This window comes from Sturnira hondurensis, unplaced genomic scaffold, assembly GCF_014824575.4.
Source record: "Sturnira hondurensis isolate 20B ecotype Veracruz unplaced genomic scaffold, ASM1482457v3 Scaffold0016663, whole genome shotgun sequence".
NCBI lineage: Eukaryota > Metazoa > Chordata > Mammalia > Chiroptera > Phyllostomidae > Sturnira > Sturnira hondurensis.
Genome location: NW_028089294.1, coordinates 16,760,330 through 16,785,828, shown reverse-complemented (window position 1 = coordinate 16,785,828; position 25,499 = coordinate 16,760,330). Strand labels below are relative to the sequence as shown.

At 52.2% G+C, this 25,499-nt stretch overlaps 1 protein-coding gene and 1 pseudogene across 1 annotated transcript in view; one reads left to right on the top strand and one right to left on the bottom strand.

Annotated features, from left to right (window-relative positions):
- ITSN2 (intersectin 2) overlaps window positions 1–15,548 on the top strand; it is a 116,729-nt gene extending 101,181 nt beyond the window's left edge. Inside the window, exons 31-40 of the mRNA XM_037066805.1 lie at window positions 2,567–2,673; window positions 3,588–3,771; window positions 7,073–7,171; window positions 8,625–8,792; window positions 9,172–9,387; window positions 9,898–10,019; window positions 10,788–10,870; window positions 13,581–13,664; window positions 14,115–14,288; window positions 14,701–15,548. Coding sequence (XP_036922700.1) covers window positions 2,567–2,673; window positions 3,588–3,771; window positions 7,073–7,171; window positions 8,625–8,792; window positions 9,172–9,387; window positions 9,898–10,019; window positions 10,788–10,870; window positions 13,581–13,664; window positions 14,115–14,288; window positions 14,701–14,858 — 1,395 coding nt within the window. The 3' untranslated portion in view covers window positions 14,859–15,548. The remainder of the gene's footprint in view (window positions 1–2,566; window positions 2,674–3,587; window positions 3,772–7,072; window positions 7,172–8,624; window positions 8,793–9,171; window positions 9,388–9,897; window positions 10,020–10,787; window positions 10,871–13,580; window positions 13,665–14,114; window positions 14,289–14,700) is intronic.
- A 7,230-nt stretch (window positions 15,549–22,778) lies between these two features.
- Window positions 22,779–25,189, bottom strand: LOC119001477 (protein FAM228B-like; annotated as a pseudogene).
- Between the last annotated feature and the right edge of the window lie 310 nt (window positions 25,190–25,499).

Here is a 25,499-nt window from a genome sequence, read left to right as displayed (position 1 = left end):
GCCTGTGGAGAGGGCTGGAAGCGGGGAGGTCTGAGGTCAGCGCCTTTTCCCCATCAGGTAACTCAGAGTGAGGAGAGAGACAACAAGAGGACCTCAGGTGCCTCTGTTGGCAGTGGTAGGGGCCCCGTCTCAGGAAGGACAAGGGTACAGAGTAGGTGGGCAGGTGCGAAAGCAAACTCTTCTACTTCTCATTTTTGCCTACCTTTATGTACACTGCCACTTTGACACCTGACATCTTCATAAACTTGGATGTTTTCGGAGGAATTAATAAGCAGGGGAGTGTTCACCTAACATTCATATCAGTTTGGAGAACCCACTAGGACCATATTGTGGAATATTCCCCAACTATCATCTATGAGCTGGTCATGTTTGTGCCCGTGGATGTCACCAGTGACCTCTGAGCTGACAGCAGCCGTAGGAATGGTTCTGGTTCTGTGAGGTCATCTGTGTCCGAGGGAACGGAATTGGACTTTGTGAAGTTCTGCCATACCTTTGTTGCCGTGGCTCTCGGTTCGCACTGTGTGTGTCCAGGCCTCAGATGAGAAGCCCAGTCAAACAAACCACCTGAGTAGAACAGGTGACCCCACATAGGCCCAACAGGTGCAATAGATGCCTGGCCATGACCTTGGTAGCAGCCTGGAGCAGGGGCTGCGTCCTTCGGCACCTGCCCCCAGCAAGGCCGGCCCTCCAGTCACTCTGCATCCCATCTGTGAGAATGTCCATCTGCCCCGGGACTGTGAGCGCCTGAGAGCACCGACCGTGTCCTTGCTTCTGCATCCCCAGCACGTAGCCTCGCCTCTGCAGGCAGCCCTCCCGCCAGAGCGGAAGGAGTTTGGTGGGCGTGGGTCTGCTCTGCTTCGACCAGGAAAGACTGCCTGCAGGAGCAGCCCATCTTTTTGCTCACCCCTTCCAGGGGTGGCCCTGCCGCTGGTCCGATTGCAGCCCTGAGGGGCCATACATGGGCGTGCAGGCGCCCCTCTGGTGCTGGCCCCAAAGGGGGCCGGGGCCAGGTGACCGCCCCACCTCAGGCCCATCATTGAATCACTAGGCCTTGGTTACTTCTGCCCCGCCCACCTCACATATGCTTTGAGGGGCAAGGAGTCAGGTTGGGGTCAGGGATTTGGGATGGGCAGAGCCTTCCCGTCACTGTTCCCATGGAGGTTCCCAGGGAGCCCGCCCACCCTTCCCCCTCCGCTTACCTCCTCTGCACAAAGCAGGCCATAGGCCAGACAAGCAGCAACAGGAGTTAACTGGTCGGGGAGGGCACTGAGACCCCAGGTGCGCCGCCTGCCCTTCGGGTGTAGCCCCAGGTCAGGTGGACCGACCGTCCAGGGCCGCTTCGGAGGCAGTCCTGACCTCTGCGGTCTGACTCTGGAGCTCAGTGGCTTAGAGAGGTGCAGTTCACAGCACTTCGACCTCCATTCTTTGACTCCGGGCCAGCTCGGTTCAGTCAAGAGTCACTGAAAACCCATGTGAAGCTCGACAACAGAGACAATGCTCCTGCCCTCCAAGAGGTCATGGTCAGGTGGCTAGACTGACAGACAGTTATGGAACAACGTGGTGAGGGTTGGGAGAGGGGTGAACTCAGGTGCTTCAGGAGCCAAGAGGAAGGGGACCCCCCCCCCAGGCAAGGACGAGTTTTCTGTGCCAAGAAGAAGAAACAGAAGTGGAAAGGCACGTGCAAAGGGAATTAGGGGCCTGCACGTCCAGTGTGGCTGGAGTGTCCCCTGCTTAAGGACCGGGCGGGTGAGGTTGGCAGGGGGCAGGGAGTTTCCATCTTCCCGTGTGGCCAGTGGATGATTCCCATAGTGAGTACCAAGCCTTTTGTGTTTCAGAGAGGTCAGACGTGAGAAGAGTTGGCTGAGGTACTTTGCTATTTCCTGAAAGTCACGCTCTGGTTATTCAGTGGGAACTTGGCCCGAGCACCTGAAAGATTTGAGCTTCAGTTCTAGTCCTCCCATATTGCAGTTTGCAACCCTGAGCAGATCACTCTCTCGGCCTTCACTTCTTCGTGGGCCCTTTGGGAATAGTAACGCCTGACTCAGCTTGACGTGTCCCATCTGGGAAGTTCATAGAAAATCTCCCAACATGTGTACACACGCATGGGCACACACAGCACTTGTGTGCATGCCAGGGCTTCGTTGGTCCATTAAGTGCTATGGAATGCCGCCGTGGGGTGCTGTTATTTCCCGTTGAGTCAGCCAACCTCTGAAATCCACACCTGCTTGGCAGGCAGTCTTGGGGGTAACGTAAGTGGTCGCTCTGTCTTTTGCTGAACTTCCCACACACTGCTTCCAGAACCCTGAGGCACTGATAGCAGCCTGACAGCAGCCATCTCCCCCCAGTTCTGCAAGCTCTTCCGGAGCGCAGGCGTTTGCGCCCAACCTTCACAACACCCCAGGATGTGGTGTGAGACTCCCCTGTCCTTGATGTGACCCCTGGGTTCAGGCCTTAGAATCAGCCTCGCCAGGAGCCCAAAGAGCAATAAGTAGGGAAATTACTCAATTAAAAAGTAATTATCTTATGATAATTATTTTAAGGTTCTTATTTTGTTGTTCGAATTTAGGTTTTTCAGAAGCGGATGGCTGAGTCAGGCTCTCTCACTGAAGGAGAAATGGCCTTGATCTTTGTGAACTGGAAAGAGCTCATCATGTCTAACACGAAGCTGCTGAAGTGAGTGGAGAGCCTCCCCTGTCCTGGCAGCGCCCCCTGCCCCCCGACTCCACCCCACCCCACCCCACCCCTGCCACACAGCCCCCACTCACTGAGACTTTCGCACAGAACTTCCCGCAGAGCTCCTTAGCAAAGGAACTTTCAACTGTTTTCTATTCCCTGTGCCATTTCGTTTTATTATATATTGTATGAAATGCCCTGTAACTGTAAAATACCTAATTATTGAAGTAAAGAAATATAACAGAGAAAATACTTTGATTAAAACAAAGAAATTCCATCATTAAGCAAACACTGTATCAATATATACTGGACTCTGTACTTGGGAGAGTCAGGGAGGAGGAGCAGCACCTGGCCCAGACATAACTGGCCAGTGTGGCCGCCTCCTCACCCGTGAGAAATGGCACCCCCTGGGGTGATTTCCACCCCCTGTGCCGGGAGGAGGCCGCTGGGAGGCAGCATCGGCAGTTACGGCTTTGCCTTCCTCCCTCCCGGGGCTCTCCTGGGCAGAGGCTCCCGCCACCTCAGGCCCAGCCCCTGTGGGCTCCACTCCCTTTTTCTCTACAGAGTGTGGAAATTTTCTTTCATCTTGGTTCAGCTGAGAACAAGGCAGAATTTGTCAAACGAAACTTCGCTGAGAGACCAAGCTGAAACTAAAACAGATCCAAAGGTGTAGAAATTACCTAGAAGAAACACCCCCAGTGTATCCACCACATTTTCTTATTCTTCTCTGTTAGCATTTCATCTGGGTTGGCTTGGCCGGGAGAGCTTTGTGGCCACGCTGCCTCCTCCTTCTGACTGTTCTGTCGGAGGTGCCAGTGGTCCTTACATAACTGTAACTCGCTGGTCGTCACTGGCATTAGACCCCAAAGGCCATCCACTTGGAAACGGAAAGTGAGCGAGTGTGTTGGTTGCAGGGCCTTGCGGGTGCGGAAGAAGACCGGGGGCGAGAAGATGCCGGTGCAGATGATCGGGGACATCCTGGCCGCCGAGCTGTCCCACATGCAGGCCTACATCCGCTTCTGCAGCTGCCAGCTCAACGGAGCGGCGCTGCTGCAGCAGAAGACAGATGAAGACTCGGACTTCAAAGAATTTTTAAAGGTAACTCCACTCTGGGATCACAGGCAGGCCAGCCTCATTCCGAGCCTGAAGGCAGAGGCTGTGAGGGCACAGTGGGGACCGCAGTGACCCAGCGGGCTGTCCCCAGCAGTTTCCAAAGGAAACACAAATATGGCAAAGAGTTTTCTGACTGCTTTGCGTTCCCTTTCGTGTTGATTTTTCTTGGTACTGGGACCATGGTTTTGCCCATCTTAGTGTAGCAGAATGTTTTCTTAAGGTTGATTATATAAATCAGCTGCTTTACACTGCCCCCCCAAAAATCCAGAAAGACACTTGCTTAACTTTGTAAATCGTGTTTATTTCATATTCATTGTATTCCAGAAAGAATGTAAAATACCTTAAGTACATCACATGTAACAAGATAAAATAAAACTTAAAAAGAGTGGAAGAGTGTTGAATAAAATGAGACAAAAGGAGCCCTGGCTGGTGTAGCTCAGTGGATTGAGCGCGGGCCTGCGAACCAGAGGATTGCCGTTCGATTCCCAGTCAGGGCACAGGCCTGGGTTGCTGGCCAGGTCGTTAGTCGGGGGGCGCGCAAGAGGCAACCACATATTGATGTTTCTCTCCCTCTTTTTCTCCCTCCCTTTCCCTCTAAAAATAAATAAAATCTTTAAAAGGAAAATGGAGGAAGTAATAAAGATAAAAGCAGAAAAGATATTAATATATCCAAGAACAGGTACATTGAAAAGAACTAGAAAAGCACAACTTAGGTAAATCTAGTCAAAAAAGGTAAAAACAACAGATATAAAGGCATTTTTTAAGTATAAGGGTATATGATTCAAAAATATATGCTAATATTGAAAACCTTAACAACATTTTTAGTTTTCTATTAAAATTTAAAACTGGTTCAATAAGAATAGAAAATCTGAAGATACTGTTAACCAATGAAAAAAACTGAGTAACTTACCCCAAAAGAGGAGCTGAGTTCACTCAGAGGGTTTCATGGTGAACTCCTTCCAACTATGAAGGAATAGGTAATTCCATATCATACAAACTGGCACCGGTCACAGACCAAATAGAAAACCTACCTGATTCTTCGTATAAGACAAAAGTGTCCCAGACCCAAGGCCTGTTTTTCTATTTGTATTTAATTATAAATATAAACATGAAAAAAGTTGTAACTCAATATCTCTTACAAATATAGTTGTTAAAATACTTTTTAAGATTTTATTTATTTTTAGAGAGAGGGGAAGGGAGGGTGAGGCAGGAAGAGAAACATTGATGTATGAGAGAAACATCAATTGGTTGTGCCTCTCATAGGTACCCAACCAGGGACCTGGCCCGAAACCCAGGCCTGTGCCCTGACCCAGAATCAAACGGTGACCTTTCGGTTCATGGGATGATGCTCAGCCCACAGAGTCACACCATTCAGGGCTAGCTGTTAAAATCCTAATTAAAATATCAGTGAATAAAATGAAGTGTTATATGAAAAGAAGAGTGTATCACAACCAAATAGGTTCATCCTGGGAGGCAAGATAGCAAGACAGTGTCACGCTTAGAACAAGACAGGCCTCAGGATCGGCATGGGTTGGAATCCCAGCCCCATCCACTGTCCCGTGTGTGACCAGGGCCTATTATGCACCACTTGGTGCCTTCAGCCCCTTCATCAGTGACTGGGAGGTGGTCAGATAATACTTTTAAAGTACGTTAGCACAGAGACTAGCATATACCGAGCATTCAATAAATTACATATATATAATATATAAATACAGACACACACAGTAATAAGGAGAGAACTTTCTAGTCGGTGATACGGGGTTGCCTAGAAATGAACTAGAAGAAACAAAGAAACCAAGATCACAGAAACAAGCATTGATCAAATTAGATAAATGTAGAATTGAGAGTGCATGTGAATATTTTTAAATGATCAATAGTAAAATTAAAAATAGGACATACACCTTCTAAAGCTCAGCAAAAGACTAAAACTCTTTTTCAAACAGCAGTAACAGTCGCAATGTAACTAGGACATCAGTGGAATCACCAGGGTCAGAGTAGCAAAACCAAATAAACAGTTTATAGTCTCATATTGAATTGTAGAGTATTGGTCACATTAAAAAGCACAATGTGACCATAAGCTGTGTTCTAAAATGTGACTTGTTAAAAAGACTCAGAAAATATACAAATAAAAACCACGAAGATTCTCGTTATAGCACCATTTATAATTTATAGATACATCTAAAAACAAAAGGAGGGAGCAATTTTAATATCTCAGAGTGGGAAATGATTAGAGAAATTCTAGAACAGTGACTTGTCAGCCATTAAAACCGATCACGCTGTGGTCGTGGCTCCTCCACTCAGGTTTGCCCAGTACCAGGAGGAGACCCGAGTGAGGCGTTGGGCACGGCCTCCTGGAGCTAACAGGCTGGGGGCGGGGCCTGGAGACACCGTCGGGGCCATGTGAGCCCCGTCCAGGTGAGGCGTTCCGATGGAGGTAGCCATGGGTCATTACGGGGGCTCCAAAAGGATCTCTGAAAGGCAGGGAAGGCGGCAAGGAAGGGGGGAGCCTGGACAAGAGAAGGCATAATCTGAGTCTTTGGTGATAAATATGAATTAGCCCAAGAGCAGAAGAAAGGAGGACCAGAACTGGCAAAGGTTAACACATTCATTACCTGACACATAGTAGGTGTTCAATAAATGGTAGCACTTGTGACTAATAAGGTAGGGACAATGGGCAGGCAGAGGTGGGGGCAATCAACACCTACTCAGAAGACAGATTGGTGTCAATGGTGACTCCCAGGTGTGGGGGGAAGGCGAGGGGTGCAGAATGGGGCTACCAGCTCCGACAGGCATCAAGGTAGAAAGGAAGGCTTTTGTGAGAGGAGACGACTTCATTTTGGGGTGTGTTGAGGTGTCTTTGGAACATCAGGTGAGAGGGAGAGTGATGAGGCAAGTGCAGAGCTGCAGGGAGGGTCTGGCCCACAGACTGGGCCTCAGCAGCGGGGCATCTGGGGCAGCACCCGCAACTGGGAGCGGGTGGAGGAGAAGGACCCAGCGCAGACTGCGAGGCCAGGCCTGGGGAGACCGGGAGAGTGGCTCTGGAAGCAGAGGGGGGAGTGACTGTGGCCGCACAGGCTGTGTGATGCCTACAAGAAGGAACCGAGATGCATTGCTGGGCTCGGCACCTGAGCTGAGAGAGACATTGCTACTGCTAATCCGAGTGTATCATTTTGGATCCTGGGTTTTAAAAGGAAATTAGAAATCCAAAAGGTCAGGCACGCAGCTGCGTTCCCTCTGTTTTCACTGCGGCTGTGACTTCCCCACAAGCCTCTTGGTTGTTTTGCAGAAGCTGGCGTCTGACCCTCGGTGCAAAGGCATGCCCCTCTCCAGCTTCCTGCTGAAGCCCATGCAGCGGATCACCCGCTACCCACTCCTCATCCGAAGTGTGAGTGCCCCGCTGGGATGGACAGGCAGGCCCCTTTGAGGTCCATGGAGGCTGAGAGCCAGCGAGCCTCTGAGCAGACCAGCCGCCCTGCCCCATGGTCCGACTCCACTGTGTGACGGGCCGGGGTCCAGGTGTGATGTTTGTCTGGAGCGCAGAGAGTCCACCATTAGCAAAACCTTGGGCTCTGATCTCTCTGCTGAGACCTAAATTTGTTCTCTTTACCTAGATGTCCCAGGAGTGTCCAGCCCAGCCTGTCCCCACCTCAACATGCTGACTAAGCAACCCTTGTAAACTCCATCTGTCTTTCTTACATAAGCATGTGGGCCTCTGAGCCAGCACAGTGTCTCAGGAGAAGGCGCACATTACAAAGAGTCGTTCCACAAACAGTCGTTGATGTGATGTTACTCATCCGGCAAAGAACAGTACAGATAATAAGACTGTTGTCCTTACTGATAACCCCTTGACCACTGACAGCGCTTCAAGCCTTGTTACCTCACCACAGGCCCTACTAGGTTGCAGAGCTCACATCACAGTCCCGAGACCACACTGATGCAGTACACGCGAATCCACGCACTGCTTGGGGCCCGAGGAGTTTCTGAACTCCGGGGGTCGTGCAAACACTGCACACTACACGACACCCCGAAAAAGCCTGGGCAGCACCCATGGCCAGGCACGTTAGTATTCCCACAGTGAATGTACGAATCATCATTATAAGTAGAATGAATAAATGTATCTCTTCAGTTAAGGCCAGGTTTTGCCACCAAGTGAGTACTGGGGAACGCCTTTAGCCACTTGGGGCTTTTCCACACTTGGAATTATAAGAAAGAACCGTGGACTCGAGTGACGAGAGAGTCCTGACGGGAGTCATCTATTGAAGGGCCCACTCGCTCCTGGCCTCTGCTCTTTTCCATTTGTAACTTTAATTTGAAGTCACTTCAGAATGAACTGAACATGTTTTTCTGCACGCTGACCACATGACTTTATTGTCATCTTCCTATAGCAGGGGATTCATTGTTTGTAGCAGATTTTTCACAAGGTTCAATGACCCCCCAAAAGTGACGAACCCTTTCTATTCAGCAAACTCACACGTTTCAAAGTTGCAGCCAGTTTATACTGGAGGGTTTGCTGTAAAGGCACATGGCTTCAATTACTGGGGGGAAAGAGGGGGTGCCCTTTAACTTATAGCCTGTTACCAAGGCCCAGAGAGCCACCGAGACCCGCAGATCTGAGGGCACGCGATCCACACGGCACATGGCACACTCTTGTAACTTGTGTCACTGTCTCCCCAAGAACTTGTGGGGCCGTGACCTTCTCCAGGGCAAATGGTCAACTTGTTCACCGTGTAGTTCCCAGTGTCCGCATGGCACCCAGCACACCTAGGCAGCCACAGGGCCCCTGGGTGGGCTGGTGGCAGGCACAGCACATCCCGCCTGACCCGGGCACTCCTTTCCAGGTCCTGGAGAACACCCCCGAGAACCACATAGACCACTCCTCCTTGAAACTGGCCCTCGAGCAGGCGGAGGAGCTGTGCTCTCAAGTTAACGAAGGGGTGCGGGAGAAGGAGAACTCAGACCGGCTGGAGTGGATCCAGGCGCACGTCCAGTGCGAAGGCCTTGCAGAGGTGAGGCCCATGGTGCTGAGCTGGCCAGGGCACCGGGCGCAGGCCTGCCCTCAAGTGGGCCATCTGCGCCTCAGCTCAGCCCCGTGCACGCCCCGCCCCTCCTCGGGCTGCTGTCTTCCTTTCTTACAAAGAGATATTTGATATTTATGTTTGGAGGCCTTTGAATTCAGCTGATAGAATCTGTTCTGTGGGTGCGAGTAATCGTTTTCTCTCTGCCAGCCTGAACTGGGGAGAGAGGTTAATTGAGTAAAGGCGAATGATCACGTCCACATTCCAGCCAGAACATTCTGTCACAGTTCCCTCAGGTCCGCCGCCTGTCAAGGGGCGCTGGGGTGGTTTGCGCTGGTACCTGCAAACTGACGGTTCCTTCCTCTTTAAGCAACTCATTTTCAACTCACTCACCAACTGCCTGGGGCCCCGGAAGCTGCTGCACAGCGGGAAACTGTACAAGGCCAAGAGCAACAAGGAGCTGCACGGGTTCCTCTTCAACGACTTTCTGCTCCTCACCCACATGGTCAAGCAGTTCGCGGTCTCCTCGGGCTCCGAGAAGCTCTTCAGCTCCAAGTCCAACGCTCAGTTCAAAATGTACAAGATGGTGAGAGTTGTGCTCCTGACCAGCCTTCTCCTTCATCTTCAGGGCCTCCTTCCCAGCCCGAGCCTGTCCTGTCCTCATGGGGCGCTGCTCCCCTTTCCAGGTGGCTCACGCTCCCTGTCACACCCCAGGGAAGAAGCCCTGTATGGCTGGGCCTGGCTGCCCCTGGGACAGCCACCAGGGGACTCCTGCTTTGGAGTCTGGCGTCCATGCAGACAAACATGACACACGATCCTGTGATAAGTGCCAGGTGTCAGCATGTCGGGGAAAGAGCCTGGCACGTGAGCAGCCAGGGCTGCTCAGAGCACGTCCTCAGTTCAGAGACACCCAGTCCACCCCAGACGTCTGCTTCCACAAAATGGGGGCCGGTTCTTTTCTCCCAAATCAAAGACTCTAGAAGTGACACCTGTCTCCCCTTCGCCACCACACCCTTCAGAACAGAGCTCTTGGGGGTGGGCCGGGCGGGGGCCTTGCCCCATCTCACAGCCTGTGCTTCGGCCCCGACTCTTTCAGCCCATTTTCCTGAATGAAGTCTTGGTGAAACTGCCCACAGACCCCTCAAGCGACGAGCCCGTCTTCCACATTTCCCACATTGACCGGGTCTACACCCTCCGGACAGACAACATTAACGAGAGGTCAGTCCTGGCCATGTGTGGCCTGCTCTGAAGTCAAGGAGAAAGGCCGGGTGGCCCCCTCTGCTATAAAACGGTCTCCGGTCCATGCCCAAGCCCTGCTCACTCTGCACCCTCCTATAGCCAGCGCCCCCGCCATCAGGTTACACCTGCTGGGTTACTGCAGCCGCCTCCTCACCTGGCCCCCACTTCTAGGCCCTCCTTGGGACCTCCCCACAGGGCAGACCCCACAGCGCACCCCCACTGGAGTGTCTCAGGCAATGTCCCTGCTCCTCTGGGCTCGGAGGCCCTCCTTGTGCCCTTCGGATGCAGCTCCATCACCTCACCCCCAGGACCTGCCCCCTTGGCGTGCCCGGCTGTCCTGGTCTCTGCCTGGTCAGCCCAGCGTCCTGTGGGGTGTGGCCCAGGCCACAGGTCTGTGATGGCAGGCAGGGCTGCTGCCCCTCTGCACACAGGGGTGCATGCAGCCTGTCACTCTGCTCAGCTGCCGCCACAGTGCAGTGAGCTGCACCTTCCCTCTCCTGTGCTGGCGCCATGCCAGTGCCTGCTGTTTTCTAGGCGATCAGGAGCTGTCTGGAAATTCCCAGCTCAGCCCTCAGTTAACACGCGAATCTCGGGGTCGGAGCGAATGTTCAGTCTGTGATAGGAAACGTGTTCGGGCCACACGCAGTTAGCCACAGGGAGAAGGGCGAGTGCAGAGCCCCGGGCCCCTGATCCAACCTGTGAGGGGCGGGGCCAGCTCCCAAGGGCCGTGGTCTGCTTCTCCTCCAGGACTGCCTGGGTCCAGAAGATCAAGGCCGCTTCTGAGCAGTACATCGACACGGAAAAGAAGAAACGGGAGAAGGCCTATCAAGGTAGTCAGCCGTGCCCTGGGCAGTGGGAACCAGCCGCCAGGGGCCCCTGGGGAGCAGGGGGGGGTTGGGACTTACACTCAGGACTGGGCTGCTGCTGCGGCCCCTGCAGTGACGGGTGGGTGGGCAGGGAGAGACCAGACTGCTGCGGGACCAGACCAAACAGCTCAGCCGCTGCTGCCTCCTCCGCCCGAAGCTGCTCGAGGCCTCCTGGGGCCCTCCCGGAGCCCCTCGCCCCTCGCCCCTCCCCCCTCCCCACGACAAGCGGGATCACCCAGTGGGAGCTGGACCTCCCTTCTCTGTGGGGAAGTCTGTCCCTTCTTCCCCAACACTTTCTTCACTGCAGTTTCCGGGCATGGAGTCCTTCTAACCACAGCCACCCCACCTCTGCGCGGTCCCTTTGCTCCATGGAGCCTCGCCTCTGTGGCTTGTCTCCCTCCTGCTCTCATCATCCCTCGGACCCTGCTCTCCCACCCCAGCGTTATGCTGTCCCCCTGCAGATTCTCCCCCCTCCTTCTACTGTGACACCAGGTCCTGGACCATAAGTCCCCCCAGCTCCTCCTCAGCAGCCTGGCACTCGGCTCGCTGTCCCCAACAGTGTGCAGAAGGCGCGCTCGCACGACACCTGTGACCTAGCCGACAGCTTGCGCCCTTGCCTCCTGAGAGCTCCCCGCACCCGGTGGCCGGAAGTGGAGGGTCCTCCCTCGCCTGGCCCCCACGACACCCCTGAGGGTGCTCCTACCACCACACCTTCTGTCCTCTTCCTCGCCCTCCTTCCTCCTGGTGCACCCAGGGTGCTGCTGTCCCCCGCCCCTCCCCCCTCATCGCATCCCAGGCCCACAGGTCTCGGCGGGGCTGACTTCTCCGAGCCCACGCTGTGCACACCCGTCTGCTCCACTTCTCCTGGGTGTCTGCGGGCGTCGTGGCATCCGCGTGAGCTGTGTTAACCGCCCTGCGCAAGTAGGTCCTCCTAGAGTCTCCGTGACCGGCTATACTGTTGTCCTCAGCCACCGGGACTGGAAACCTGCTCTCTGCCTGCCCCATCCGCTGCCTCCACCGTTCTCTCTCCCGCTCGCCCGCCCCCCCACACCTTTCCCAGTGGCACAGCCCTGTGAAGGCCCGGGAGCCCCCCGCCCAGGCCATAGCACGAGGACCCCCGTGGCCCCATTACTCATCCCCTTCGTTTCTGGAGTCTTCTTTTTACAGGGCTGCTCTCAGCATCTCTGTCCCTCCTTGGACATCTTCCCTGTTGCCTCCCAAATTAAGGACAAAGCTCTTACCCCCGACGCAGGGCCCCCGCCACTGCCCACTTGAACCGCTACCCTGGAAGCCCCACCCCCCACCCCAGGCTGCCATCCGTGTCCCATCCACCCGTGTGTGTGTGTGTGTTCCTGGCCGCTGTAGTTGCAGCTCTTTACGTGTTTTTTTATTCAGGTTTCCCTTATATTGTTATATGCTCCTGAAAGGTACGTGTGACTCCGCTTTTGCTAATTAAATCCTGTTTTAATGGTATGTCAAAGGCTTGCTGTTGGAAAATCAATGATTGAATCATTTATGAAGCATACAGTGATCTCTTAATTGGTCAGAGATGTAATCAAAGTTTTTCCCCATCAGTTTTGCTTAACGTGAGTATCTGTGCTGCGCGTTTCCACGTGTTTAATTCTGTAGACATTGATTGGCTACTTACTCTGTGCGGGGCGGTGCTAGTCTCAGCCAAGCCGGCCAAGGGGAACAGGGCCCCGCCCTGGAGAGGTGGGCCCTCCCCGGGGGGAAATGTCCTACCTGCCCTGAGCTTTCTAAAACCAGCTGCTCAGCAAGCCGCCTTTTTGCTAGTTTTCAAAGCCCTGAGGGCAAAACCTGCTTAACTAACTTTACCAAGGTGTTCACGAGTTCACAGACTCCTGTCTCTCAGTATGAAAAGCATTCCTGAGCACCTCCTGGGGTAAATGCAGCCTAAGTGAGACTGCTCTGTGAGCTGCACGTTTGCACGCCAGTGGAAATAGGGTCAGTGCTTCAGAAAACACTGTGGTGTCCGGCGCTGGAGTTTTGACCCCGCCACTTTGCAGCTCCTCGACGGAAGCGTGCGTCAGGCCTGCTAAGCCTCAGCTTTTTCCTGCACGGAGATGACGGTTAGAAAGGGGTGCCTTGTAGGGTAGCTGAGCGGTTTAAATAACACAGGTAAAGGTCTAGCACACATCTAACACAGAGTAAGTATCCAGTAAATGTTCGTGCATGTCCAATACATGCTGAGCGAATATAACGGATTATAATTTTGTTAATGTTACTGTGTGCCAGGCAGCCAAGGGGAGGATGCACGGATGAATAAACTGTCTGCCCTCCGACAGCTCCTCCTAGCAGAGGGGACCAGCGCAGCACAGAACGTCGGGCCCAGTGGGCGGCGGGATGCTCAGAAGCCCAGGATAATGGCTGCGGGGAGAAGGGGAGGGGTCTGGGAGGCGAGGTGTGGGATTGGACCTGCATCTTGAAGGACAAGTTGGATGCTGACAGGCCCAGAAGAAGGGGATGCAGCCTGGGCAAAGACAGAGCAGCCAGACTCCGGTCTTTGGGGCCCAGGCAGTGGCAGACGAGGCCGGGCAGTGTCCAGGTGGGCCGGACAGATGCAGCCTGAGTGGGAACAGCTCGGTGTTGTCATTGCACCAGCCGTCTGCGTCTCAGAGGAGAAATGAACACGACTCGTCTTCTCATTTTGTAGCTCGCTCCCAGAAGACGTCAGGCATCGGGCGTCTGATGGTGCATGTCATTGAAGCCACGGAATTAAAAGCCTGTAAACCAAACGGTAAATGTTTCCTTCATTCAGCCAGTGTAGTGATGGCCCTGCTGTTTGCTGACATTTCTTCTGAGCACTAAACAACGAGATGCTTTAAAAAGTCATGTTTCCCGTGCCACCAAAGTGGTCGGTGGACCAATATTACGCTCACTGTTTTCCCACTGAGCACTGGCACCTCCTCCCGCCGTGCTTCTGAGTGGGGAGCCACACCGACCTCCGCCCAGGCTTTGGGGTGGCAGTCGGGCCTTGGCACCCACCGGGTCACTCCCCAGGTGGCTCCCTGGCTCATGCACGCTCGGCCCTGGGGCCATGGCACCCACAGGCGGACGTGGGCCCTCAGGCAGCGGCCCCCGCAGTCTGGTCTGTAATGAAGCGTCAGTGTGGATCCTGCCTCAGCTCGAGGAAGGCCCTGTCATCACTCATCTCACCCCCACGTGTCCTCGGTTTGTTTTCGTTCAGGGAAGAGCAATCCATACTGCGAGGTCAGCATGGGCTCCCAGAGCTACACCACCAGGACGCTCCCGGACACCCTGAACCCTAAGTGGAACTTCAACTGCCAGTTTGTCGTTAAGGATCTTTACCAGGACGTGCTGTGTCTCACCATGTTCGACCGAGACCAGTTTTCGCCAGACGGTAAAGTATAACGCGTCCGGGACCTGTGCTTTCCGCAGCGCGGCAGGGCCAGGCGAGATGCAGGGTGCTCAGCCCCATTTCTGCCCCACAGCCCCTGAGGGAGGTGACGCAGGCTCGAGGTCACCACGGTTCCCGCCAGCAGCTGGTGGGGAGGGCACAGCCTTGGGTGCCCTCCGGTCTCTGACCCCTGTCACCTCCCACGTAGGTCACAGAAACACTGTACTCCAGGGGTGAGATGTCCCCTGGCCAGAGCCGGGGACTCCAAATAGGCAGTTGCCCCCGCTCAAATTTGCTGGCACACACGCCTGCTCCATGCAGTGTCCACCAGCCACTAACCGAAAGAAGTCACTTGGTTTGGATTTGAACAGTTTTATGAAGGAGAAGACTTTTGACTCTCACATTTATTCTGCAGATTTCCTGGGTCGTACTGAAATTCCGGTGGCAAAAATTCGAACAGAACAGGAGAGCAAAGGCCCCACGACCCGCCGACTCCTGCTGCACGAGGCACCCACCGGCGAGGTCTGGGTCCGCTTTGACCTGCAGCTCTTTGAGCAGAAGACTCTCCTGTAGGGGCACCCCCCCACCCCCCGCCCCCGGGTCCGCCAGGCTGCGGCCCGACGGCTGAAGGGGCCTCACTGCGCACTGACTCCACCGCTGGCGATCTATGCAGACGTGACCTTTCCTAGAAATAAACCCAACCCCGTAGCACAGTGCCTTGGGTTAGTGTTAACTTGTTCGCCTGTGTTTAGATGCCAAGGTTTCCATTTTCAGGGCTATAAAAAGTATTATGTGGAAATGTGGCATCGGACTACCAGACATGACCACTTGGCTGAATGTGTCCCGTGTGGGTGGCTTTGGTGATGCTGTAACCATTCCACGCCCTGTGACCTCCACTGGGTCACGGCCTCTCAGGATGTAAGGACTGGGGAGTGATGCTGCAGCTTCAGCGCGGGAACAGCCCGGTACCGAAATAGCGTCTCCTCATGCACTAAGTGAAAACCAGAAACTTGATCGTTGTATTCCCGATTAGATTTTACCAGTCTCTGCGTAGACGGCGTAGTTTGAAATCTAAGGGAGAAAGCTTAATTTAAATACTGTGAACTCTAATGATGTGGGAAATATTTTTCAATTTTAATTTTCTGAAATATAAATTATTTATGTAAATTCCTTGTTTTTGCATATTTCATAGGACATGCATCTTTAAGCTCTATCGTTGCCAATATGTACAGAAAGAATAAAAATAAAAGTTTATGAATGTAACTTCTCTCAGAATGCAACTGATTTACTTCTACATGAAAGGTTGCTTATAATGGAACCAAATGTCCTTCCTGCGGACAGTGGGAGAACCCCAGGACAGGGCGGGAGGGAGAGAGCTCAGGAGGCCCCGGAGCCTTGTCTGGACTCGGCCACTGACCTGCTCTGTGCCTCTGGGACACCCACCCACTGTGCCTGGGGCCCAGTTTCTTTGATGGCTACACTGACGACCCCTGTAGGGGCGAGAGGCCTCCTGCCAGCCTCGCGGAGGGGAAACCGCAGGGGTGACTTAGGAGTGAGGAAGATGCGCAGGTGCTCAGCAGCAGCAGCAGCCTCTCCAGCTCCAGAGGCACCCGCTTCCCCCAGCCCTTCCCCAGATGGACTGTCAGAGCCACACCCTCACCTGTCAGAGCTACTGGCTCAGCGTCCACTTTAAATCCTCCCTCAAGGATATTTTTTATTGAATTTAGAGAGAGAGGAAGGGGGAGAGAGACATCAATCACTTGCCTCCTGTATGTGCCCCACCCGGGGATCGAACCTGTACAACCTTCTGGTGTGCGAGATGGCACTCCAGCCAGCTGAGCCACCCGCCAGGGCTCAGCCTCAGTTTTGAAGTACGAAATTTGTTTCAAAAGTTGGAAACGATAAGGTCAAATATACTAAATCCCTGGGTCAGTGGTACTCACTGACTCACAAAATATCTGCCTTCTGGAAAGGATCGCGCAGGCTGCAGGGGTCTGGCTTCTCAAGGAGCAGGTTCCTTTCAAGAAGCCGGAGTGACCACTGGGCAGAGAGCCGGAAATGTAACTCAGAATGTCCAAATTTTCAAAACCCATCCCTTCATCACTCCAGGTTTTGCCCTTAGGCACTACTGGTTACAATGTAGACAGAAAAGAAATGTGCCCCAGTGTGGAAGGAAGGGACACCACTCAGGACCTGAACCCGAGACAAGTAAATACACTCCTTAGGGCACCTTTGGCCAGTCGGCACAGTCCGCTGAGCAAAGGGAACTGCTGATCTGCAGGGTTCTGGGAAGCAAGCTTCGTGTTGGTTAAGGAGTCGGGGCGGGTTGGCATGTAGATAAGGGGGAAGTGGGATTGACTCCCGTCACCAGGAAGGTCCCAGCGTGAACTAAACCTCTGCACCAGTTAAAGGCTTCACTCAGTTTTAGAAGAAACTTAGTCTGGTGGTTACAATCCCCACAGGAGCGCAGCCCTGCCCTCTGGTGGCCACCCGGTGCAGTGCCATTGGGGAAAGCTTTGACAACAATTCAGGAAAATTTTTTTCATTATACAAGTTGCCTGGCTACATTGTAAACAAACATGAAAACATCAAATAAAAGGATAAAAAGTACATTATCTGCATATTCTGGACCCTACTTGCACTTCCAGTCTTGGGCCTGTGCGACGCCTGATGCATCAACTCGGTCACCTTTCTACAGAGCCCACTGGGTCCCAGGCACTGTCCTGGGCGCTCAGGGGCTGCGAAGGAAACATAAAAATCAGGGTGTTTGTGCCACTTACCTCCCGGCTGTCGGCACTCTGTATTCATCCTGGTAGCTTCACTCTTATCATGACCTATGTCACGACAAACTCGTCATAATAGTCACTGTAACTTTTACTGTCTCCACGTCCTTGGCCACGGATGCCTGAGTGCTCCGGGCCTGCAAAGCCACCGCGCATGGCTTCTACCCAAATGCCGCGCCCCCTTCACTCAACAGCGACCACCTGCGGACCTCACAGTCCAGTGACTGAGGAGGCAGCAGCGAGAGAGGCAGGCAGAGCCTCCTGTGGGAAGGCAGCGTGAGACAAAAATAATGCCAATTCCATTGTCATACGTGCAAGTATCAAGCAGGCGCCCCGCCTTCACCTGACTTCCCTGGGGAGGTCTCCTTTAAACTCAGAACTCAAGGAGCGATCAGGCTGGGCCGGCAAAGGGCGGGCAGAGGGCAGGTGCGGCACCTGGAGTCCAGGCCGCACAGGACATTGCAGGCCGGTTAGGAGCGTGGGTTTATTTCAGGGCAACCGGAAGCCCCTGCAAGAGGTTGAACATTTTGAGCAAGAATGACCTTTTAGAAAGATCGTCTTTAACAAACATGACCTGGAAGAAGAGCCCATTCGTAAAAGGAACACGAAGAACAAAGTAATTGAAAGCCACTTATCAAGAAATATATAATATGTATCTAAAGAAAAGCTGTAAACTTTACTGAGGGGCAGAAAAAAAGACTTGAATAAATGGAAGACATTTTGTCTTGAGTGAAAATGTGTCGTGAAATGTGATGCTTCCTTGTTTGACAAACAGACAAACATTTATCTATGATTGTCGCCTACATATAATGAAGTCTTCTGAACTGTGGGCCCCTGTTTTACACTTTCCGGACTCCCATTACCTCCCTCCCACTCCCGCAACACATAGAGTGTGATTAAATTAACTTTGAGCCCTGATCTGTGTGGCTGGGTTGATTGGGCGTCCTTCTGCAAAGTGAAAGGCCGCGGGTTTGATCCCTGGCCAGGGTACATGCCTGGGTTTGGTCCCACTGATTTCTGTTCTCTCTCAGGTCAATGTTTCTCTCCCTGTCTCCCTCCCTTTCACTCTCTCTAAAAATAAATAGATAAAATATTTTAAAATTATTTTTGTAATTCTGTGTGTTCAGGCTGCTTACCCGTCTACACTGTTAAGAAAACACTAAATTCATCTGTAAAACAAATCAATCCATTTACTTGGCGAAGTAGACACATACACTTTGACATGCACCTGGGGAAATCACAGTATTTTAGCCATTCTATTAACGTTATCCACAAATGTTACTTACGTACTATTAGCCAAGTGTCAGGATTTTCAAACCAACTTTCTGTTTGTTTCATGAAACAGTTTTTGTCCTTGATAGTTCCTTCGTGGTGATGCCAGAAAACATGGGAAAGATGTTAACGATTTCCAGCAGCACTTTTGAAATCCACAGCTTTCCGTGCAACACGTGCGAATCCTGTGTCTCTTGGCAAAGGAGCAAAACGAAGAGCCCGGGAGCGCTTCTGAATGCGGCCGACCTCAGCTCCACGCTTTGCACGAGGAAACTCGCGTGGCGCGTGGGGGCCACCTGCCTGGGGCTCACCCCCTGCTCGTCCTGCGAGGGCGGGGGGGGGGGGGCGCTCCCGACCAAACTCGCCCGGCCGCTCCCACGTGGCCACACCTCCGTGCGCAGCGTCTGTGCCGGGCGGGCCCCATTCTGGTCCCCACGACGGTGACCAGGACCAGGTCGTCCCTCGACTGCAGGGATTCACGTCCTACCGCCCAGAAGCGGCCCAGACGCAGCGGTGTCCACCTCCGGGACGTGCCCGGGCGCGGTAGAGGGAGCCGGGCTCCCCGGTCCCTGGCCTCCGCCAAGGGGCTGCCCCTGGCGGGCCGCGCCCAGTTCGGGGCCCCCGGGGTCCCCGGGGAGGCGTCGGGACCCAGGGACCCCGGTCGTCCAGCCGGAAGCCCGGGGCGGCGGCCGAGAGAGGGGAGAGGGGCGTCCTTTTCAAAACACAATGAAGCGCCGCTCGGACGGGAGCCCGTTCCCTCCACCGCGCGCTCTGATCTGCGCCCTCGCGCGCGGGGGCCTTCAACCGCCGAACCCAGCATTGCCCTAGGTTTTCTTATTTTTCTTTAAATAAATTGAAGTCCTGTGAATTAACACTCAACAGAATTTACTGTTTATCTGTAAGAACTGGGGCTACAAGGAGAGGTGAGGGGTGGTTTTCAGCGCGGAAAGCGAAGCGCTGCTCTCTCACCCTCCGGGTCCGTCCTCCTGGGCGACCTCGGATCTCAGCAGGAGCGGGAGGGCGACGCCCAGAATCTGAGTCGGAGTCCGCAGCTGGGGGATGGCACTCGGACGTTTAAGTTTCGTAAAGTCTGTAGGGAGAACCTGGGGAGAACACGTGAGTGTTGAGGGTGTCTGACCATCAACATAAGAAACGTTCACACCTACGGAGAATTTATGAGCTTGAACGGAACTCAGGACAAGCACCTGGAGGTGAAACCTCAAGGAACCGAGAAAATGCCCCAGAAAACTGCAGTTTCGCTCCTGATTCCATACCCTGCGATCGAAAGAGAAGTTGTAGGTGGGTTATATCGAAAGAGAAGTTGTAGAAAACTGCAGTTTCGCTCCTGATTCCATACCCTGCGATCGAAAGAGAAGTTGTAGGTGGGTTATATGGAGTCCGTTGGAGGGAGAAAGCAGTCTGTGTGTGTGGGGGGGGTGCTCTGGGGTTGGGTAAGCGGTGAAATGATGGACACACACTGTCCGCAGGTGAATGCGACATAGTTAACAGTCACCAATGAACACAGTAACAACGACGAGGGCTGACGCAGCCTGTGCGGTGAGGTGTCTGCAAACAGGAAGGTTTCTTTGTTTTTGTGAGAAAAGGCAGGTTTATCAGGCGTGTTATCCTGGATGTAGAAAGACAGCAGACAGGCTTAGGGGAGGTGGAGACTGACCTTTGTCAGGGAAAAACACCCGCCTAGGACACGACTTCCTGCCAGGGACCGCTTTCAGTTAAATTTTTTCATCTCAGACCATCCTATGCGGTTACTTTAGGTCTCTGAGCCTGTAAGGCAGCCACACCGGCACCCCCGCCCCGATCTAGTCAGGTTTAGTGTGTGGCCCTTGTCATCCACATGACCAAAGCGGGCCTGCCTCAGATCAGGGGAAGGCCCAGTGCACTGAGTAAGGCGCTGCTAATGTTTTCACTGCATCTTAGCCTCTGGGGGAGACACGTCTCCAGGAGCTGTCAGCACCAGGTGTTTCTCCATTATCACACAGACATGGAACTCAAAAAGTAAGTGGCGTTTATTGCGGTTCTTTCCTTAGATACAGGAGGATTGTGGGTGCGTCCTTGGTCCTCGGCCTGAATGACTCCAGCTGAGACGGCTTCCTCCAAAGTGGCCTCCTCTGCGTCCTCTGCGACCACGTGAGGGCCAGGGTGTGTGCTCCTCGGCTGCCAAAGCCTCTTGAAGGCCGATGGAGGAGAGGAGTTCAGTGAGGCCCAGGGCTGAGGGGCGCACAGAGCAAAGGAGCGAGTCCCTGGCTGAGCGGAGCTGGCGAACGAAGTGCAGGCAGGGCCCCGCCTACCCCCTGCCTCAGCCTCTCCTTCCTCTGCCTGGAGCCAGACCCCTGCGGAGATGTGGGGACTCCCACTGGCCCCGCCTTCAGAGGGCAGGGTCTGCAGGCCTGCTTTACACTGGGACAGTGGTGATGTAGAAAATACTAGATTCCTTCCTTCCATTCTCTTTTCAAACCTCTAAATCTCTGTTGACTGCCACGTCCTCTTCCAACCATGATGTCCGATGTCCTCCGGGCATGGAGGACTCGAGTTCAAGGAATTTGTCTCCCCGGAAGAGAACATGGCATCCAAAATGGGTTACCAATGGGATGTTTTATTTTAATTATTTTACTCTTGCTACTGAATATAGGCATTGTACAGTACTTCCTTATTCCTGTGAAAATCACCCAAGAGGAAGGGACAGTGCACAGGGGAAAACATTAGTATTCCCCACGGAACTGCCTGAAAGGATGGAAAAATCCCCTCTAATGAAATAGTCCCTGATTGTCTAAAGTTGTGGGAATAACAGCCCCTCCTTTACCTTGAATATGAATATACATCAATTAGAATTAGACAAAGAAACAGGAGAAGCTGGTTAGGTACTACAAACTAAGCACGTAGAAATGATTACCAAGGAGTTAGAGTCCATAATACATAAGGAAACATTTTAGACAGAAAGATAGATAGCTAAGTTAGACATCACAAAGGCTTATAATGAGTTTCCTAACCTCTGCTCGGTCTAGTGTATCCTTTTGCCCATGACAAACTCTGAGAACTTTAATAAACAATAAGACATTCAAACTCTGTACATAGGGCTATTTCTAATTGTGTAATTTATGGCTCTCCTGGTCAAAACAATCTTTGTTTAACATAACTGAAACTATGGGAACTTTCATACTTTTCCTGGTTACCTTTGTATTGATTTTTTCTGCTTAACTGATCATGATATGCACCTGCAAATGTTAATCACTACCAAAAATGAAAATATAAAAACCTGCTTGTACTTGCAATAAACGGAACAGAACTTCACTGTCCTTTGAAGCGTGTTGTCGTCTGTTACCCACCGCCGCCGACGCCTTACCCACCTTTCAGGAATCCCTGGACCCTGCTGCGGCCAGACCGCGGCAGTTGACCACCTGATGGACGACCCCCTCACTCCACTGAGAAAATGAAGTGAACAATCTTCCTTCACCCAATTCACTGGGCCAGCGTCACCCCTGTCCCTGTACCGCACCTGCGGTCCCCTTGCACTGGGTGGTGGTTCTGCCCTCACTCCAGTCCTGCAATCCCAACTCTTCACTCCTGAAGGGGGTCGGGAGAGTGGGAGCGGCAGTGGGGGTAGGGGGGACAGGTAAGAAGTCTCTGAACTGATATTTGTGCAGAGGCCTGAGTGAGCTGAGGGACTGAGACGTGGGGAGTATGGGGAAGAGTGTTCCAGGCAGGCGGATGGGCAGACGCAGTGCCTGAGGTGGGAGTCAGGTCGCTGGGTTCAGAAAACAAGAAAAAGTGGGCGGAGCTGGAGCACAGCGAGGGGCAGAGAAAGGCAGGCAATGGGCAGGTGCCCAGCCGTGCAAGGGAATAGAAACCTAGAAGATGAATTGCTGGCTCATGTGGTAATTTAATACTGAACCTTTTGAGAAACCGCCAAACTGTTTTCCAAAGTCACTGCATTATTTTACATTCCCTCCAGCAATGCCTGGGGGGACCCCATACCTTCCTCAGACGGTTAACAGGCTCGGTAACTACAGAGAGAAACCTCTGTTAACGCCCTGACCAGTGTCTGGGGGCGATTCCCCACCTTCCGCGCAGAGTGGTGCTGTGCCACCTCCTCGCCCCGGGGCCGCCCTGCAACAGCCGCCCCACCCCCCAGTCCCGCACTACGTTTCTCCTGCTCGGGTTCAATTAAGATCACGTGTAACTTAGAAGCGTTGTTAACGACTTTTTTCTGTGTCTGTGCTCATTATTCCGAACGTGTTAGCTACTTGTTCTTTAACAGCAGAAAGAGCTGAAGACAGTTGCTACACACACACCCCAGACACAGAGGAGGGAGAAGGCAGGTGGCAGGCCAGGCAACGCCAGCAGCTTAAAGGGTTGGCAACGGGGGGAAACACAGCCACGCATTTTAAGGACAAGAAGGGCAAAGTGTGGAATAACAGGCTTACTTGCAAATAGCAGCTTTTTCTTCTTCCTAAGATGCCAGAAGTTGAGGAGCTTTGGCCGAGGGCTTCGAGTCAAAACTACTAACGTTAAAATTCACTTTCACTTTCAACCTTTAACAAGATAACACGAGTGAAGATGCTTAGAAAACGATACTAGGTTATGCTCTTTCAGACATTATTGTTATGTGCTGCTGCGACTACTGTCTAAAGTGCCGTTACTTCGAATCACTGCGGACTCTTGGGCTCGTGACTGCCACCCAAATGCCGACGGAGGCTGGCTTGCGGGTTCCTGAGAACCTAGACGTCACGGGGTGATGTTTAAAGCACCCCCCTTCCACAGGAGTGTGTGCACTGATGTTTAAAGAAGCCACGGAGATTGCGCCGTGTACAAACATCAATATAAAACGTGTTTCTAAAAGAGAACCCAACACTCCATTTCCCAGTCTGCCTTGCTGTCAGGTGGCAGACAACTGCCTGAGAGCCCACTCAGGCCTGGACCGGACCAGGGGCACTGGCCCTCTGAAGGCCGCCAGGGGGAGCGGCGCCTGCCTGAGTCGGCAGCTCCGGGTCATGGCGCGAGCAGTGCGCCCTCTACCTGCGACTTTGAGTACTGCTCCTGAAACTGAGCTCTGTTTCCTAAGACCTCCCAGTGACTGGGAGCAGTCGGAACCCCCCCAAACGGACCCTTTCCCAGTGTGGGTTCCATGATCTGAAACCGAGCGCCCTGGCACTCTTCTAGGTAACAACCTCAGTACACCCGGCATGCAAACGGTCCCACACAAGATTCATAGAAGGATCAGTCTGATCTGGCTTAATCAAAGTGAGTTTTCCTAGAAAATGTGGGTTTCAAAATGTGTTTCGAGTGAAAGTAAAGAAATGACCCAGGCCCACCCCTATATACACACCACCAACAAATCAGAGAGAGAGAGAGAGAGAGAGAGAAGCAAACATCCAGGGTAGTGTATAAGGCATAACTAGGAAAAAAGGCTTTCCTGTGCTAATATGTCAAGAAAGCATTCAATCAAAAATTACAGGACATGAAAAAAAAAGGTAAGACAAAATAACCCACTGTCTAGAGATAAAGCAATCAACAGAACCAGATTCAGACATGACCCTAATGTTGGAACTAACAAGGAACTTAAAATAATGTGTTAACCCAGTGGAAAGGTGAATAACGTGTATGTACAGATAGGAAATTTCAGGGAAAAGGAAAACCATATAAGAAATCAAATGGAAAGGCTAGAAATAAAAATCGTCACACAGGGAGGGAAAATTCCTCCGACAGGCTCTTCGGTGTATGGGACACAGCTGTGGGAAGACTCCATGAACTTAATCCCAGTCAGTACGAATTGTCTAACTGAAACACTGGGGAGAAACAGAGCGGCTGAGAACCGTGTAGCTGTGGGACTAACACACACTGGAATCTCAGAGGAAACAAGAATAGGATGTAAGAAATATCTGAAGTGATAATGACCTAGAATTTTTAAAAAATGAATGAAAGACATTGAACCACAGACACAAGAATCTCAGAGGGCCCTAAATAGGACAAACAGGGAGAAAGGGGAGCAGACACACTGTCGTGGAAGTAGTGAAAACCAAAGACAGAGAAAACCTTCAGTGTGCCCAAGGAAAAAGGAAACGTCACATAGAGAGAAACAGGGACAAGAGTTACAGTAGATTTCTCATCAAAAACTGAAATTTAAAAAATTATAACTATGACATATTTACATCACTGTCTCAAGAAAAAGTTTCCCAGTTCCAATGGGTTCCATAATTTGTACAATATTAACCATTACCTGCTCCTTTTACAAAATTCACTTTCTATGTAGTTTGTAGACAGTCTAATCCACTCATTTGGAGTCATGAAGCACCTTGAATTAGAAATTCTTGGGAATCTGGAATGCAGTTTGGCCTTCTCCACCTCTTTAAATTCTTTCATTGTATGCATTTTGCCTGCAAGAAGATTGGTAACACAAATCAGCACAGTGGAATGCAACTCCCATTTTGCTCTTGGGTCATGGAATCGTGTAACAATTAGAAATGAAGTACCTTTGAGCATGGGCTGTAAACCAAAGGGTAGCTGGTTCGATTCCCAGTCAGGGTGCATGCCTGGGTTGCGGGCCAAGACCCCCAGTGGGGGTCACATGAGAGGCAACCGCACAGTGATATTTCACTCCCTCTCTTTCTCTCTCCCTTCCCCTCCATCTAAAAATAAGATAGATAAAATCTTAAAAAAATAAAAAAAAAACAAAGTACCAGTCTCACACTGAAGAAGAGTTCTTTGTTCCTCATCTTTGTCACACTGTGCCTTTTTCAAAGGGTCACAGAATGGTGGGATGGTGACCTACAAGAAAAGCATTTCTGTAAGGACTGGGATTCGGGTCTTTTTCAGTCCGTCCTGAACATCCATGTACGGCTCTTACACCAGAAGGATCAAGACCATGGGATCTACAGGCTGACGGCAGCCTGACCGTTATGTACATTGAACAGGTAATCAAGGGAGGGGGCACTGTGCTACTCCTCTTAGCGAGCCTTCCAGCCATGTTAGCTCTTGTTTTTACAGCCCCTTCAATTGTGTGGGCGAGTCTTAGGGACTGCACCCCAATTCGGAAGTGGTGGTTTCTTCAGGATTAGTTATGGTGTGGAACCTGAAACCATACCAACCAACTATTCAAACTCCGCTACGTCAAAACCCACTGGTCTGTCTAGAACTTTGAATG